Source organism: Siniperca chuatsi, linkage group LG19, assembly GCF_020085105.1.
Source record: "Siniperca chuatsi isolate FFG_IHB_CAS linkage group LG19, ASM2008510v1, whole genome shotgun sequence".
Lineage (NCBI taxonomy): Eukaryota > Metazoa > Chordata > Actinopteri > Centrarchiformes > Sinipercidae > Siniperca > Siniperca chuatsi.
Window position 1 is genome coordinate 9161984 of NC_058060.1, and position 18697 is coordinate 9180680.

General features: G+C 39.4%; 2 protein-coding genes across 5 annotated transcripts in view; both read left to right on the forward strand.

The window, feature by feature from the left end:
- arhgap29a (Rho GTPase activating protein 29a) overlaps nt 1-8954 on the forward strand; it is a 36647-nt gene extending 27693 nt beyond the window's left edge. For all 3 annotated transcript variants that reach the window (XM_044176353.1, XM_044176355.1, XM_044176354.1), the window contains 10 exons: nt 869-1038; nt 1872-2000; nt 3360-3458; nt 3815-3978; nt 4981-5169; nt 5361-5498; nt 5816-6051; nt 6200-6515; nt 6694-6802; nt 6990-8954. In XM_044176353.1, coding sequence (XP_044032288.1) covers nt 869-1038; nt 1872-2000; nt 3360-3458; nt 3815-3978; nt 4981-5169; nt 5361-5498; nt 5816-6051; nt 6200-6515; nt 6694-6802; nt 6990-7942 — 2503 coding nt within the window. In that variant the 3' untranslated portion in view covers nt 7943-8954. The remainder of the gene's footprint in view (nt 1-868; nt 1039-1871; nt 2001-3359; nt 3459-3814; nt 3979-4980; nt 5170-5360; nt 5499-5815; nt 6052-6199; nt 6516-6693; nt 6803-6989) is intronic.
- A 359-nt stretch (nt 8955-9313) lies between these two features.
- Nucleotides 9314-18697, forward strand: part of abca4a (ATP-binding cassette, sub-family A (ABC1), member 4a) — a 36681-nt gene continuing 27297 nt past the window's right edge. For both annotated transcript variants that reach the window (XM_044176350.1, XM_044176351.1), the window contains exons 1-8: nt 9314-9422; nt 9882-9993; nt 10783-10876; nt 11034-11175; nt 11376-11515; nt 13557-13684; nt 14612-14809; nt 18273-18362. In XM_044176350.1, coding sequence (XP_044032285.1) covers nt 9928-9993; nt 10783-10876; nt 11034-11175; nt 11376-11515; nt 13557-13684; nt 14612-14809; nt 18273-18362 — 858 coding nt within the window. In that variant the 5' untranslated portion in view covers nt 9314-9422; nt 9882-9927. The remainder of the gene's footprint in view (nt 9423-9881; nt 9994-10782; nt 10877-11033; nt 11176-11375; nt 11516-13556; nt 13685-14611; nt 14810-18272; nt 18363-18697) is intronic.

The window sequence follows — 18697 nt, forward strand, 5'->3', positions numbered from 1 at the left end:
CAGTTTGATACTGCAGTATAGGAATTACAGATATAGTAGGTCTAATTTAAAATTGTCCAAAGAGGGGAATGTTATTGCTAGACAGGAATCCTAGACTGTATTATTGCTGGTCTTAAATGTGAATACTGTGAAGTTTCAATATAATTTTCCCTGTTTAACATAGCCAGAAATCAAATTACACTGAATAGAATAAATAGTGATTTGGTCTTCTTGAGATTTCTCCCGTTTTTCCTGTTAAAGGGTGCTATTGTCTGGAGTTTATCCTTATCGAGATTCACTATCGAAGACGGATAGATGGTGTTGTATGTTGTATTGATCGTAAAGCCGTCTGAGACAAATTTGGTGCTATATGAATAAATTTGACTTTACTTGACTTTTAAATTCTTAGGATTAGCAATACTCCACCTGAACATGAAGAATATTGCCACAAAAACTCAGGTTATCTACAGTAGTTTTTTTTAGGTTAGATCAAACTGCCCAGTATTATCCTTTTTAATTAAAGGTATCTATCTAGCAACACAGTAGACTTTGAAGATATCAATGATGTCAGTCTGGAAAATCTACAGTATGACCTTTATCCTGGATAAAGGATATTTATTACTGTGAGGTTTCTTTTTAGTGTTCCATGATAATGACACACTGTTGTTTTAGAGGGCTTTCTAACCTGCCTACAAAACAATTCTGGAAAATGTTACAGATTCAAAGATATTGAATAAAGACAAAATATTGGACATCATGATTCCAAAAGTTTTAGTATCTGTGTTTCAGCCTTCAAAAATGTACATTGCTTAAACCTCAGTAGCTTCGAGGCACTGTGAGTTTACTATTAACAATATTGTTATTTTCATCCCATCATTTTCTTGCCTAGGATGCCTTTCAACAAGCGCTCGCTAAGTGGCAGCCACTCAAACCACAGTAACCTGTCACAGGCATCCGTGACATCTGACCTCCTTGGTGCAGAGGACGTGGACAGTCCCATCACTGCCCAACACACCAAGATTGCAGAGAGGTGCTCCAACAGTAGCACTGACATCCAAGGTACACAGGTTGAATCAGATGGCAAAAGCTAGTTTCTAGAGGTATCATTTTGCGATTTTTGCAGACCAAAATGTAGTGAAGCCACATACAAGACAAGTTGCTTTGTGAGTAACCTGCAAAAATAATATGAAGTGAAAGGTGAAGGTAACAGAAGCTTTAAACTGCAGCCAATTGTGTTATCTCCTTTTGTTTTATCTGTGCAAGTTGGATCCACCCAGATCTTTTTAGGTAGCGTTGGGCTAATAGCTGTATGCAATATCCACTGTCCATCTTAAATGTATTATAGTGTAGTATATTTTGATTTGCTTTGTACTTCTATTCCTGTGTTCAATGACGTGATAGTGAGCAGCTGTAACTAAAGTGTTTCCCCTCGGGGATCAATAAAGTATTTCTGATTCTGATCAGTGGCTTATGGGCTCACAACTTAAGGCCCATTTAGGTGAAAAGATAGCAGTAGTAAGCTCCATAGGTAAACAATACTAAAGGTCAATAAATGCCAGTTGGCCATGACACTCTGCAGGTTGACTGGATAAGGTTGAGTGTTTGTGTGTGTGTATGTGCATGTGTTGTTTCAGAGGTTCATCAAGTGAAAAAGTTTTATGAAGGCCTGTGACCAGAAGACGGGGTCATTAAAAACAGAGAAGCACATGCATACCCGTTGAAACAAGTCCAGTTATGACTGAGATTAATTTCAAGGGTCATTAAGTAATCTGGAATTTTAATTGGAAACCAAGATCAGTAATGTTGATATTTTATGTATAGTCTGTAATGAACAGAAATGTAAAAGTAAAATTTTTACAACATATTCACTTTTACCTGTTGTTTTTATTCAGCACTTCGGATTCAGGGCCCATTTCGTCCTTGGGCCTCGGCCAGCCAGGGTGGAGGGATGTGCAGCGACTCAGAAAGTGCTGGAGGGAGCAGTGAGTCCCGGTCCATGGACTCACCCACTGAAAGCCCAGGTAGGGCCATTCAGACAGCCAGCTTCATTTTAAGAGTTCATTACCCAAAGCTTACCTCATACTGTGCCTACCCCAGGAGGAGTGAAACTGGACAAATTAAAAAAAACTTGTGCAATATATCCCTTCAAATGAATATGCTAAGTGTTTTTTAGGCTGTTTTAATGGGCAGGTTGCTTATTAATTGAGTAAAATTCTGTCCCCAAATGCCAAGAAAGCCAAATCACCTTGTTTCCCCCAGTTGTTACACAACACCTATCTCTAAATATCAGGTGTAATCCAGAAACCACTCATTGCAGATGATAGACCGTAGGCACATTCCTCAGCACTGACTGTCTTAAGTGCCCCAGGGGCCGGCAAACATTTCTTTCCTATGAAGTTGATGCTCAACCAACTTTGTTGCCGTGTTATCTCAAAATCAAGTGGCTTAGCAACCACTGACAGTTATGCCTCTTTGTCGAACATTGTGCAACTCTGTTAGTCTACAACTCACACAAAATTGTAGATTTGGTGCAGGTTGGGTTTTTTTCAATGTTTCCTCAGTACATACTGCACGTGTCACATTGTAATGCCCTTCTACAGATCTGCTTCCTAAAAATCAGGATGTGGCAGGCCTCCCAGTGTTTGCAGAGAAGCTTTTCACTCAAATTAGTGTCATGTAGATTAAGACCTTTTGATATGTGTTCCACTTATCAGATGGGCATTTACAGCTGACACTTAAAACTACACCGTGTGTCCCCTTTCACTAATTAAAATTTGACAATGATAATGGGTCTGTTGCAACCTAAGGACATATTATAGACAGACTATTGAATACTTGTCTGAAATCTTTCTTGCATAAGTTTCAATATAAGAATCAATATATTTTGTGGTATTTGTGGAATTTTGGTGGTAGATTGTCAGTGCACTATTAGCAATGCATCAAAATGGTGAAAATGAGTCATGTTGTTTTCAGTTGTACTGAAGTACCTGCAACCCCCACCCACCAACCCTGCATCCAACCCCCAGTGTAGTGTGAGAGTGTAAATGGTGTAGGAGTTTATCCCTGATGAGCCTCCACATTGGGCTCATTACAAAATCAACATTATTAAAATGGGCCTATTGGATCTATTGACCAATCAATGAAAGTGTGAATCACCAACAATCCCCTACTTGGAATTTAATTATCAACAACATGAGGTTGACCACGCCTTTTTTGGCACATTAAATTCAAAAAGTTATCTCAGTCTAGGGCTCAGTACTGCTCAATCCCACCACTTGAATCTATACCAAAGGAGACAGAAAAAAACAGAATTGACCAGAATTGGCTTGGTGTGACTGTGGAGATGTGGACTTACTGGTGTGTCCTGCCTTACTGTTCAGGAGACTTCAAGAGGAAATTACCCAGAACCCCCTCCACTGGCACCATGTCGTCTGCTGATGACCTGGATGAGAGAGAGCCTCCCTCTCCCTCTGATAATGGTGAGTAAAACGGAGCAAATTTTACGCCACACTATAATAATCTTCTTCCTCATGTTCTGTAAATATTTTGTGTGTTTGTTAGTTCTTATGGTGTTCTTTTATTTATGCTACATATATTAACATTTTTCCAGTATTATCAACCCAGTAAGTTTAGTTCTTTTGGGATTGTCAGTTGCATTTTGTACTACCTTGGCTACTTTTTTTATCTGTTAATATGTATAATCTGTTTTCTTTTCTATATGAGAATGACCCTATTTCTCAGTAGGATCAAATGTGTGTATACAAGAAGAAAAGTAAAAAGCTTCTAATGATGCTCTTTGTCCTTCATTTCTTCTTTCTCTCCCTCCACTCTGCAGGTTTAAGTGAGATGGTAATCGAAACAGCCAGCTCTCCAGGTCCCTTCAGAAACACACAGATGTCCAAAGCTGCTCAAACCCACAAGCTGAGGAAGCTTAGAGCACCATCCAAGTGTCGTGAGTGCGACAGCCTGGTGGTGTTTCATGGAGCAGAGTGTGAGGAGGTAACCTTGGTTTTGATTTTGTTTTTAGAACTAACAGAACAAAACATGATCCAGCCATGATCCGCTATGTGGACCTTCATTAAATGTAGCGAGTCCACAGCATTCAGAAGATTACAAGTTCAAGATGAACATTGCCAAAGTTTCACAATGGCTTCTTTATCACTCAATCAAACAAAAACGAGAAAGACCACCTCATCAAAATCTTTGAATAAAGGGAAAAGTTGAAACTGGCCACAAGCTCCCCTCAGAGACCAAATTCACTAACTGGTCTCAGTCGGGGAACAGGCAGTGCAAACTGAAGACCTTTTTGTTTGTCTTCTGAGGAGTCGCCTCCATCACCCCTGTGCCCCCCATCCATTTATTATTATAGATCCAATTTCTTTCCATATTTATTAGATACACTGACGATACACAAGACAATAACAAAAAGTTTATTGTTTTTTTAAGACACATTGACAAGACATAAGAATGTAACTGCAGTATACTGGAATCATTCCATGGCAATGGTTCAGCGGGTTACAAGACATGACACTTCTCTTGTTGGCTTTTTGGTCCTAATTCAAGGAGTAGTTCACAACCAAAGTACTTTTGACTGTGTGTTTTTGTGCCCAAGCTCTAAAAAGCCTGAACCAGCTGGAATTAATGGTTTGACTGGCTGTAGTAGGCGAGATGCAGAAACATTGTATCCATTGATCCCTATCACCGTGCAGCTTCAACTAAAGATTTTTAAATGGGATATATTGTCTCATGATTTTTTTTTTTTTATACATGAGTTGCATTTACAGTTCAAATAGTCAGTAAGTGTGTGTTTGTAGTATAGTTTGATTGGCTGTATATAATCATTAACTTAATCTTTGTCCTTTGTACTACTGCTTCTGCTACTGTAATGAGCAAAATGTCCAGTCTTCAGTCTCTTGTATTTTAATCTCTGCTTTTCAGCAGTGTGTTAAAAATGTTTAACTAACCCTTTCATAACTGAGATACGTGTCAACTTGTTTGCAGTGTTCGTTGGCCTGCCATAAGAAGTGTCTGGAAACCCTGGCCATCCAGTGTGGCCATAAGAAGCTCCAGGGGAGGCTTCACCTCTTTGGCATTGACTTCACACAGGCAGCTAAGAACAGTCAGGACGGCATCCCCTTCATCATACGGAAGTGTACGTCAGAAATCGAGAACAGAGCGCTCAACATTAAGGTATTTTCAGTCAAATATGAGAGATAAAATGATTATTGTCAGATCAATAGAAGGTTTAATAACTATCAAAAAATATAACCACAATCAAGTGTTAATATTCTGCAGCTGTGTTACCCAGTTTTGCCATGGTGATCCAGAAAATTGCATCTAATTTTCCTGTGTTGAATGCATTTTGTTTTTGTGCTGTGAAGGGTATCTACCGCGTGAATGGTGCCAAGTCTCGGGTTGAGAAGTTGTGCCAGGCGTTTGAGAATGGCAAGCACCTGGTGGAGCTCTCCGAACTTTATCCCCACGACATTAGCAACGTACTCAAACTCTACCTGAGACAGGTGGGCTGCTTTTGAAACCTTATAGGTATTAAGGGAGTTGTAAATTTACTTACACCTGCCAACAGGGTCATCCAAATAAGGACATGAGATGGTTAAAAGTGTGCTCTACAGAACAAAGCCACTGCAGTAGTGTTTATTTGTCTTTGTTTATTTTTGGCACACAACTCCCACCTCTCATCCCCTAATAGCTTATCTCATTTCTAAATCTGTCGCACTTGTCTATTTACTTACATATTTCAGTTATCTATGTTTATTATTAACTTCCTTATTTCATTTGTTTTTCTGGTTCATTTTTCCCCTCATACTTTCCTCTGCAGCTTCCAGAGCCTCTCATCCTGTTCCGCTACTATAATGACTTTATCGGTTTGGCCAAGGAAAGCCAGAGTATCATTGTGGAGGAACTGGAGGCGTTGCGGCTCAGTCCTACTCCAGTGACCCCAGCCCAGGTCAGCGTGGAGCTCAACCGGGTCCTCTTCAAAATCAAGGACCTGCTGAGGCAGCTGCCACCAGCTCATTACAAGACACTGCGGTTCCTCATAGAGCATCTGCACCGGTATGGCTGCCTCAGTTAAATAACCCATAAAACACGTTTCTTCTGAATTCATTATTAAATTGGTCGTTTTACAAGTAGGTACATTAATCTCAATATGTAATAAGCCATTCAGTAGAGAAAAGATGAAGATAATCCTACCTCTCTCCAGGGTGACCGAGCAATCAGAGGAGAATAAGATGACAGCCAGCAACCTGGGAATCATCTTTGGCCCAACACTGATCAAACCAAGGCAGGCGGACGCTGAAGTTTCCCTTTCCTCTCTGGTGGATTACCCGTATCAGGCACTCATTGTTGAGCTCCTGATCAGACACTACCAGATGGTCTTTGACACCCCCCTCAGTCCCCTGGGCAGCACCTCACCTACAGAGATTGATGCCCAACCCCGCCCTGACACCCGCCTCACCCACCAGGAGAAGGAGCAGCAGCTGAGCAGGCACTCCAAGTCGCTGGGAGACATTAAGGAGGTATATAATAATTAGTTTTAATGCTAAAAATGAGATTGTGTTATTTTAATGGCACGGCATGTAGCAAGATTTTACATCAATATCATAAATAGCACATTTGTCCATTTGTCATTTAACATTAAATGGTAGATTGACGCTTTGTTTTCTGACCTTATTCTTGTCTGTCTTACCATTACAGCAGAGCTCTAAGGTGTATAAGAGGCATTCCTCCATAATTCCTTCTTCCCACTTATTGGCTGAGGTTCAGGAGAAAATGCCAAACCTCGATGGAAGTGACTTTGAACCTGGTCAGTATATAACGCTAGGTAACCAATATAAAGCATTATTAATAGACCAATATCACTCCAAAAGTTAAAAAAATATATATATATATCTGGAAGCTGGCTATTGTCTATGAATGCTGTAGTTTCCATATCTTAAGTCCTTTGCTTTTACTATTAATGTTTAACCTCTTGTTAATCTCTCTGTTTAAAGCTGATGAAGTGGATTCAGAGACCTTCAACAGGGTTTTGTCATCAAGCGTCCCTGAAGTTCCGAAACCTGGTGAGAGAGGCCTCTGTCGTTCTCAGCATATCACCGTCACCAGGGTCCAGCTTCGACACGCTCGCAACAAACTCTCCTCCCGGCCAGCGAGCATGCCAGCTGAACAGATACTCAATCGAGGCCAAGTAGACAAGAATAACACCCGGAACAGCACTGATGAAGATGAGAGGAAAGGAGGTAGTTGCGACTGGTCCATTGAAGAGGTGGGCGAAACTGAGAATACAAAATTGCGAGTGGGCACACATTACCGGAGTACATTTATTGACACCCAGACGTTACGCAGAACTTGGGACAAACAATACAAGCATGATGTTGCTTCCAGAACTGTCAAAATTGTGGCCAATTCGCCCACAGAGAGTACAGCAGTAGATGCCAACAATTTATCAGCTTCTGTGCCATTGTCCTCATCAACCTTCTCTGTTGGAACTACTGAGAGCACTATTAGCACCATCTACCCCAATAGACCTTACACCATCGCAGTGCGACCCAGCAGGACTTTAAGAAGGGAGGACAATGTAATCAAGTACAACCCTGTCGCAACAGCTTTCAGGGCTCCCAGAACTCTACAGCCTCCCCCAGGGACCTTCTACAAGCCCCCGTCAGGGAGCAAAGCGAAAGTGCTGCAGAACTGTGCATTAGCTAACAGCGCTGAGGAAGAAGATGAGGAGGAGGATGACGAAGAGGATGAAGAGTTGGGGATTGAGATAGAGGTGTCTGTAGATGAGCCTATTGAGGAAGACATTGAGGCTGAGCAGGCAGCCATGTCTCAGTCTCCCAGGTCTAGCCCTGAGGAAATGGGCCAAAACCAGGCCAAACCAGTGTACCAGAGACTAAGGCCCAGACGCCTCCAAGAGGTAGAACATCGAGAGGCTCATTTTGTGTGATCATCTGAGAGTCATGGGCTATCAGAGATCTAAAAAACGGTGCTCGAATGTGAACAATGTGTGCCATATTCTCGTAGACAAAGAATAAGAAACATCTGCATTGACTCTGCAAAGGCAATTTCCAGATGTGCTATGATTGTGGGCACTGTGTGGACAATTAAATGTACCTTTGGTCCTCAAAAGACAAACAAGATGCACTTAAAATGCTGTATATTTTTAACATGATTCACCAATATTTCATTTACCAATCACTTGCTCAGTACACTCTGGCACCTGGTCAGACTATTTAATTCTTTTTGAAACTGTGCAATTACATTTTTATTTGAATATTTTGTATAAAGTTCTTACAGGCTCACTATCTATGTATGTTTATATACCAAAAAACTATGTTTGAATCGTTACAATAGTGCATGTAGCCACAACACTGAAAAAAGTTTGGTGCACTTAGTTGACATCAATACTCTCACACAAATCTTTTCTGAGTCGTGTTTCTACCTACTGTGAGTCAGACTGTTTTAAACTGTTACATTTAGGTTATAATTAATCATTTTGCTAATAACGTGTATAAAGGAATATAATGACCTTTGTTACATGCTGTCCTGGGTATCTGTATTGGCATTTGGTAATGTTATGAAGCACCAGTTGCAAAGGGTATACATCCACTTGTTTTTATACTGTTGAACTTGTATGGTGTCAACTTAAACTGATCTGAAAAGCTTTTGAAATGCCACTGGATTGTATAATGGCATTATTGTTCTTATTTGAATATAACATTTACATTTCTTAATAGCCAAAGCTGTTTTTCTTTTTACAACTGAAGTAGTTTTATCAATAACCTAAACCTTACAGGTCCTTTGTAAGTAATAGGAAGTGCATCATTTATTTAAATGGTATCTGTTTTTCATGGTTATGTACAAGGTTGACAGAATGTTGAAGTTCAGTGTTAAAAAAACAGGTACATGAAAACAAACACCCTTTTGTAACTTATTAAAATATATCTGACAACTCCTGACTTCCATGATGGTCTATATTTTTCTTGTAGCAACTTCATTTAACAAAGGATTATTCCCTAGAATAATCTAGAACTTATGCAATGTTACTATTTAGCAAGAAAATCTAATCCATGTAATACAGTCAACTGATTGACTATTACCAAGCAGCATGATGGCCAGTGAATGTATAGAGATACAATTTTTGTAATTAAAATTTGCATATTTATTCTTTACCAGTGGTAGGATTATAACAGGTAGGATTATACGGTATAACGTACGCCAGGTGGTTCGGTCATGTAGGCTTCTACAAATGGATGAGAGCATAAGCAGTCTCCCAGCACTGAGGAAGGAGATTAAATCAATCTGCTTAACTATTCACAAGGTCTGGATTCTAGCTGTGTTAGCAACCCCAAGGAGCACTTGATAGAATATGTGGTGTTATGCTTTATTTATTGGGTATCAATCTACAGTGCGGGTGTTCTTCTGAGGTAAGTGATATGTCATGCTGAACTACAGCCATGCTTTGAAATTTTCACAAAGTATATACAATTAGTGATGTGGTAGCCATAAAATAGAATAATAGTTGTAACTGGCCTGGATTAAAGTTAATTTTGTAACATGCACTGGGAATGTGCGATATTGAGTGTTTTGGGGTAGTGACATTAACCATAATAATACTGAGAGAATGTTTATAGACTGTGGAAAGGTCTATAATTGTTATGCTGACCATGTGAAGTGTCTTGAGCTCATTAACCTCATTACAGAGCTATTGCTAGCCTTCACATGGAGCACTCACTGGATGAATGGACACCTCTATAATGTACACAGGAGTTCATCCACAAAATTTAGCTTTCCAAATGCAAATTATTTTTTAAAGTCAAGTTTTTTGTAAAACATGAAGTAGCTTTGTTTAGCTCATAAGAGTATTGTGGACTGGTTGAATACAGGTTTGTTGGCTGGTGCCAGCCCCTGTGGGGGTCAAAAGGAGGAGCCATGGGGGCAGGAAGACAGGTCAAACTCCTGCTGTGGAAGAACTGGACCATCCGCAGGAGGCAGAGGGTAAAATCCTCTCATCCATCAATTACACACTACATCTATCCCTGTGAGGGTTGCAGTTAGCTAAAATATGTCATTCTTTGCAGATGATACCAGCTTTTTACAGAAAATGCTTTTTTGTCTGAAACATGGGATCGTGGTCTTCTGCAATGTGTTTACATTATGTAATGCAAAGGCGCTATGGACTACAGAAATAACATCTTTTTTTTAAGTTAACTAATCCTTTTAATGCTTGCAACGGAAGCTGACATGAGCAATGTTGCTCACTTGCAAAATTAATGGAAGTCAAAAGTCAAATTCCATGAAAATATCTAAGAGACCAATAAAATATTTTGGTAAGATTGATCAAGGAACTCTGTCATATCATTTTGAAAGTTGTGCTTTTGTCTTGTGACTTTAAACCAACTTTTTTTCCTCCATCATATATAGTATACTTTCTATTGTAGACTAGCTACTCACCTGTGAGTTTATTATATTGTTTCAGTATAATATTAAATGGACTGTGTTGTATAGTAACATACTCCAACTTAGTTGTAACATGCAGCACAAATGGGAGATTCATTATCGAGTGAGAACATAGTGCTGGGGAATTATTGGCCTATTGTGCCAGTTTACCAATCGTCAAACTATAGGCCTACATACTGTATATGCATTATCTGGAAGTCCACTTTTTTGCATCTTTTTCATACAACAAACACTTTGGTTCACATCTGAATGACTCAATCACTGCAGTCAAACAACATTTAGAATATAATGCAGATTTACAAAGTTTATGTTGTGCTCTTCAACCAGGCGCGTTTCTTCATGGAGATCATGTGGCCTGTTATGCTGTTCATGGGACTAGTGTGGCTAAGAAGAGTGAATCCACTCTACCGTCAACATGAATGTAAGCAAACAACTCTTTATCAGAAAATATCTGATATATTTAAATTTATAGAGAGATAAATATGATGCCCTGTGTGGTCCATGGCATCCTCATACATAAATATTCATAAATCACTTGTGTAAAGCACTGAAAGCCAACATTATCTCCTCTACCTCAGGCCACTTCCCCAACAAGGCCATGCCCTCCACAGGGGTCCTGCCATGGATCCAGGGAATCTTCTGTAATGCGAACAACCCATGTTTTCAATACCCCACCCGTGGTGAATCTCCTGGCTTGGTGTCCAACTACAACAACTCCATGTAAGCATCACCCTGGGCTGGTAGAGGGAGGCCATTTTAAGCCAGAGGTGTTGAATTCTTATGAACATTTGACCTGAGATGAAATGGCAAAATGTTGTAATGGAGTCAAAGAGAACATGTTTAAATGTCTCTGGATTATGTTCTACTTGTTCAGCCTCAGTGTGTGCATACAATCATATGTGAATATATATGCTGTTCAGATTGGCTCGGTTCTACATGGATGCCCAGGAGCTTCTTTTTAGTGACCCAGAGTTTCGGCAGCTTGGTCGCCTCTGGAGGGAATTCAATGCCATGAGTAACTTCATGGACACCCTGCGCACCCATCCTGAACAGGTCTCAGGTCAGTGCTCTAGCCTTTCATCTACATACTGCGAAAACATAAATGTCTGTGGAGGCAAACCCAAGATCAGTCAGGTGAATCTGGTTAGTTTATATACAGCAGGACTATATTTAGCATTGCAAGCTATTCTTAGTGTTCTGCTCCTAGAAGAACATACAAAGAGTTTGGTTCCTGGTACTTATGTCTTTTCTCTTCCTACTTTTTTTGCTGTTGTATTTTGCAAAGATATTATTTTATGTATTATGTTAACATATAGGGTTTTGGTGTGCTAATCGTGAGGGATATGGATAATAAATGTCAATTCATGATTTTTAAAACCTTGGAACCATAATCTGGTCCAAAACCGCGTCACAGTCTACATCATATCTTACACCTTTTCCCATCAGTCTGTCTGTGTATCTGTACAACGGAACAAGATTACATCACATGCGTTTAAGAAAGGCCTGTAATGTAATCTGCTTACTTTCACCACCAGTGTGTTGTTTATTTGGTGGGAAAGCAATTCACGTGTTCCCCATCCATGCTCCTCTCTCCATGAGAAAACATAGAAACACTGATCCCATCTCAAGGGACACCATGCAAACAATTCTCTGTTCATTTTAACATATACATTACATGTACATCTATACTGTATATACTGTGTTTCCCTGCTGGCAAATAAACCTTCTCGATGGGAGTGGAATGAGGCTGAATGCATTCCAGCCTGTGAATGATTATGTCTAGTTGCTCTCTATGCTGCCACTCTCATGGAGAAATATGTAGATGGACTAACAGAGCTAACAGAGATATGGATCCACATTCCACAAAAGTTCCCATGAAAGAAAATTGAATCATGATGAAAACTAAGTTATGTAATTGTTGAAAATGACTCATCATGACTGGTTATATTAAACAGAAAATGTCAGTTGTTTGAGTGGATGTGTGCATTTCATGTGCAAAGCCCTTGATTATGAGCAAGTGTGTGTGTGTGTGTGTGTGTGTGTGTGTGTGTGTGTGTGTGCATGCACCTGTGTCCATAGGTCCATAGGTGTATACTCTATAATTATACAGCCCAAAAGAAAGCCCTACTGTCTGATGGCTAGCTGGCTAGGCTAACTGTTTCCCCCTCTTTCCAGTCCTTCTTGGATCCCACTGCCTGCAATTCGTTTTTTCACATTCACGTGCATATTAGCTGAACATAAAAACAAACACTGAGGTAATGAAGTATCTATTTTGACTGACTGTATAACTTGCTTTACCCAGCTATTTGATAGCCTCAAGGACTTTTGTGTCAGTGATCGGTGCCTCATAAATCTTCATTTAGTGTGCGTAACCTCACCACAAAAACAAACAGTTACCATCAACAGAGAGGGTATGATTTTGTCATTTTTCTTGTTGGCTAACTGGTCTGTCAGATATGACCAGTTTTTCTCACCACCTCTTGGATAGAAACAGGACTTTTAAAAATGTGTCCATGTACATTTCTTACATGATATGTGCTTCTGAAATACATATTTCTCCCCATTTCCTCTTCCTTTCTTGCTTTTTGGTTTCTTTGTGGTTTTCGGTGGGTGCATAAGAACTTCATCACAAAGCAATTTAAGGCTGAACCTGGATGCAGGCCACACCAGCACTTTGCTTGGCAGCACAAACTTTATTCATGCACAGACAGGTCACAGGAAATAATGACACAGTGCAGAGGTGGAGTGTCTTCATCATATGTTCCTTTCAGTGCAACGGATTTGTCACAACTTGCCCAAAATATGTGTCACTAAGTATCCAGATTTTTTCGAATGTATCCAGCATACACTGCCTGACTCTAAAGGAGGTTTCATAAATGTGTGTTGCTAGACAGTAATTAAATGCAACAGTATATATATATATATATATGTACAATTAAAAAATGAAAGACAATAGAGTGTGCTGTTGTGGAGCACAAAAGACAAGAGTAAATTCTCATTTTGGGGACTGGTGGTCTCCTGTTGTTCTAACTGGAGCAGTCACACACAATCCTTCAAGTGCCATTGTCCTTCACATGAACTGCCTCTGTCTCTCTATGCAGGTCGAGGAGTAAAGGTGGAGACTATCCTAAAGGACGATGAGACTCTGACATCATTCCTGCTGAGAGATGTTCCTCTGACAGAGTCTGTGGTGTATCAGCTAGTCAATGCCCAAATCAGGCCTGAACAGGTACACAGGCGGACACACACACACACACACACACACACACACACACACACACACACACACAATAGGGTTGAATAGCTAATGATACAATGTGTAGTATTAATTTGAGACATTTGTGTAGTGTCAGAGACACAACCAATGCAGAAAAGACTGTCACCATCTGCCAGCCTTCACCCAACATTTTACCTTTTACACCACGATATAGATGTTAACAGCAATTCTTATGTTGAGGACTAGAAAGTATTCTACAAGTAAATACTTCCCTCTGTAGTGTCTCTGAAAACATCTACTCCATTTTTGTGTTTGAGGAGTTGACTTCATGAATGATGGATATATCTGATTCAATGGTATCAGTAATTGTGGCTGAAAAACAGCTGAAAGAAATCTCCCTTTGGCAAAACCCACAGCAAAACTGATATGCCCCTCCCTCTCCTGTGGTTTCTAGCATTCACTGAATCTGCTGCTTGCACCTGTATGGCTAATCAGCAGGCAGGTATATAAGCATTAAGCAAAAGGGCTCAAGCTGGGGTCAACATATTGACAGGCAAATACATCTATACAAATACATCTAAACATCTATAGTTACACCTATGGGCTATTTGGAGTTTCTACTTAAAATAACCTGTTAATCAATCAGAGCCAGAGGACAGAATACGTGCACAATATGCATCATGCCATTATAACGAACAGGAAACTAACACAAAGCATATACTATATTTTGACTTTGTATTCCTTGAGTTGGAGTGCTTTTGAAATTTTCATTCAGTGCTTTTATTTTTGGAAGCCATTTTGATTCATGAAACAGAATAGAAAATACTGACCTGTGAAGTTCAGTAAAACACTTCATAGAGCAATGGCATCAGTACCTAAATACTTAAGTCCTTGTTTTAAACCAACTTAACATCTCCTGTCCACTTACATCTTTTCCAGTTTGCCTTTGGGGTTCCAGCTTTGCATTTAAAGGACATTGCCTGCAGCCTGACCCTGCTGGAGCGGTTCCTTATCTTCCCCAGCCGCCGAGGACTATATGCTGTCCGCAATGCCATGTGCATCCTTACCCAACAACGGCTACAGATCATTGAGGACAAATTCTACGCAAATGTCGATTTTTTCAAGCTCTTCCGTCTGGTCAGTGTTGGCTGGGATTTAGAGGGCTAATAAGGATGTTAGTATACTATAGCATTTTTACTTCTCTGAAAATTATCTGTACAATCAAAACTCCATTCTGCCATAATTAAACTGGGAGTTCTCCACATTTGAACCAGCTACAGTAAGACTTTTTTAAGCCATCCATTGTGGTCTGACTGTATAAAGCTCATTGAAACATCTTTGGTCTTCTTCATCTTTAGGAGTTAGAGCTGTGGTTGGATGAGTCCCATTTGGGATGTTGCCATGTTTATTAGCTTATTTGCAAAGATCTTCGATGGCTATTCACAGAAGGCTGAGCTGCTGGCTGAATGACTTGAGGTTAAGTTGGCATAAGGCAATATATGACATTTGCAAAATAGTTATCAAACAGTGTCATGTAAGTGTTTTAACCACAATGTGTGTCTGATTAATGCATTGATCTGGTTGACAGTTTAATTTACAAGAGCTTTTGTTTTTTAAGTGATGTAACAGACCCACGAAAATAAATCACACCCCCATTTTGGATATTGAAAATGCCATGTCTATTTGGAAACCTATTTAGGTTTTTAATATTTTCATGGTCTACATTCTTATGTCTGATTTCACATCAGCAGTTTGTGCTTGAATCACATCTGGATCAAAACTTAACAAGCTCACACAGGCCTCTCATATAGCTTGTTTGATGTCAGGAGCCATCTGTTGCCAGCTGGGCTCTGACTCACAGGGAGGGACAAATATTTCTCAGGGAAATGCAAGTTGGCTTTGTGTTTAAAGTAAATAAAGTCCAAATTATACCACTAATACTACTACAACATTCTCCAGGCATTTTAAATAACTCTGCATTACAGGAACGCAAATGTGTATATTACAGATCAGCATGAAAGCTAAATTTCAAGTAAAAGTAGCAGTACCACAGTGTAGAAATTCTCTGTCATGCATTCAAAATTTTACTTCAGTAAAAGTAAAGAAGTTTTAGCATCAAAATATACTTAAAGTAACAAAAGGTGAAAGTACTCATTATGCAGAATGGTCCATTTCGGAATAATTTATATTATGTTATTGGATTATAATTATTGATGCATTAATGTTTAGATCACTTCTATTTTGCATTATTAATCTGAATCTGCAAAGTAACCAAATAATCAAATAATTGTAAGGGTTTATCAAATAAATGTAGTGCAGTAAAACGTAAAATATTTACGTGAACTGTAGTGGAATAGAAGTATAAAGTAGCAGAAAATGGAAATACTCAAGTAAAGTACAAGTAACTCAAAATTGTACTTAAGTACAGTATTTGAGTAAATGTACTTAGTTACTTTCCAACGCTGCCCTGCATTAACATGTTTTAGAGTGTTGTAAAGAAAGAATTATATAAAGTGGTTATAGTAATGATTACTTAAATCCACAACCATAATCTGTTACTATAAATATAAAATACTAGTAATCAATATATACTAACTATAGCTGAAAAAACATATATTAATAACTCCTGGTGTTTGATTAGAAACTACATTTTGTTCCGATTAAATTAGTTGTGCATATCTTAGACATACGGATAATAGTAATGGCTGCGGATACTGAATGCAGGTCAAACTTCAGTTGTTTACCTGGGATTTACTGTCTGAGTAATTTAATACTTTTCCAAATACAGCAAACAAACTCGAGACAACATTTCATACTGCAAACATAACAAAATTACCTCCAAAAATGAATGAACTAACATCACTTAGTTGAGGAAATTGCTTGGAAGACCTTACATTTAAGCATGGGCTTTATTTATCTGCAAGTGACTGAATTAAGAGTGTGCTGCATGCTTCAAATAGGTAGGGAGGACGCAGACAACTTGTGAAACAGCCATGAGCATTAACTGAGCTGACTTGGCCTCTGTCTGTAATTAGCTTAGTGAAGAGACACTCCTATCTTTAGTAATCACAGGGCACTGAGAGTAAACATGGGCCACAATGAGACAGTCTCACATGGGACTGGTCCAAGTGTGTTTAGCTGTCTGTCTGTCTCTGCTTGTGCTATAGCAGCAAAAAGCTAAAATGCTTTTCGCCACCATTTCTTGTGGGTGTTCAGTCTAAACGTCATTATTTTTCTCAAGTGTTGGCCACTGTGAGCTGTCCATTATCACAACAGCCACCGACATGGCTTAGAATATTACTACTTGACTTTTGAAATCCATTTGCATTCACATAATGACGTGACATCGCATACTCAAGATTCGTAGTGCGAGTAACAGCCTTATGTTCTGCAATTCTCAATTTTAATTCTCTGTTTTAATATACACAAGACCGCAGGGACATTTCAGTATATAAATAACGTGAGTGCTACTGCAGTTTATAAATGACTGATTTTTAATTCCTAACCACACACACTCCTTTGCATCCGTGGAGTTAAAGCAGTGAGCACAGTGACCACACCGATAAAAGCTGGCAGGGCGAGATGGTATCCAAGTGGACAATGGGGGCTTGGAAAGACGAGATGGTCTTTTATGTTATGTTAAGTAAAAAAGTTAGCGGGGGTTTGGAAAAGATATCCCTCAAAGAAGGGTCACTTTGTAGCATATGCCAAAGTATTGTTTGTTTTATCTGTACAGATGCAGTTGAAAAGCAAACTCTTGAGGAAGTTTGGTGTTTGGGCTTTTGGTCCAATAGGGAATGTCTGTCTGTGGACACTGCTCTCTGATAGGCTGAATCTATATATGTAATAGGGAAGGATGTCTTCTCTGTTCTGGACTTGTGCTGCTTCCTGGACCTTTAGCCTATTGTGTTGTGAGCTGGCTGGAGGATCTCTGGGCAAACCAGCAGATCCTCAAGAGGAAGCAGTGCTCAGCAGATCTAAGTAAAACATATAGTTGATGGAGGTAATTTTCAGGTATTTCTCTCCGGCCCACTAAAACATGTTTGTCACTGCATATTTTATCACCTATATTAATAAAATATTTTTATTTATAAATCTGTTTATCATAAAAAATTGTTCTGACATTAACCTTGAGATATTTGAATGACATTTGACATAAAAGAAACAAGACCCTGACTAGATGATTAGGTCTCTGCACTGCATTTATATTGTGGGGGACACGTGGGAAATTGCTTTACAGCACAAAGAGACTTTGCTTTTTGGCACAAAACAAGAACTTTTTTATTTTGTCAGACAAAACAAAACAAAACAGAATTTTGTATCTGAACACTTGATATCATGCTACCTGGTCAGACTGCATATTGGCTGTTATCAAGGGCTGGTATCAGCTCCTATTCTTCATGCTCTTCAAAACAAACAAAGTGATGCCAGGGAGGGGGGACATTAATGACATCCTCTGTGTCAGGAAGAAATTGGGTTTATGGGAAATGTGTTGTTATTTTGAGAAACATATTGCACACTGACAGTTTGGAGATTAAATGTTTGCACTAAGTAAAAATACTAAAAGATACTAAAATAATGTATTTTTGTTTCTGTCCAGCTTCCTCTTGTGCTGGACAATCACTCTGAAGGCATTGACATTCACCTCTGGGTACAGGTCGTCTCTGCCGCCTCGGACAAACTGCAAGAGGTAAGGAATGGCCCATGCAGCTCCTGGCTCGCTCCATTCAAAAGTTCACCGCCTGCTATTTTCAGCAGTCAGGAAAAAGTTGCTTCCCCTTGCCTGAGTTTTTACGCAAACACAGACAGTAGGGGATGTCATTTAGTGCGTGTGAGGAAGGCTAAATCCAGAACAGGCCTCTTTAGCTTCAAAAACAGATACTTCATCATTATGGGATCATCCCAATGGGAACAACACTGAGGCTGCAAGAACAGGTGAAGCCTCCAGACATGGAAAAGGTTAAACATCAGTGGTGACTGAATGATCTGTTTGTGTTTGTGTATGTCTTTCTCTCACTGGCATTA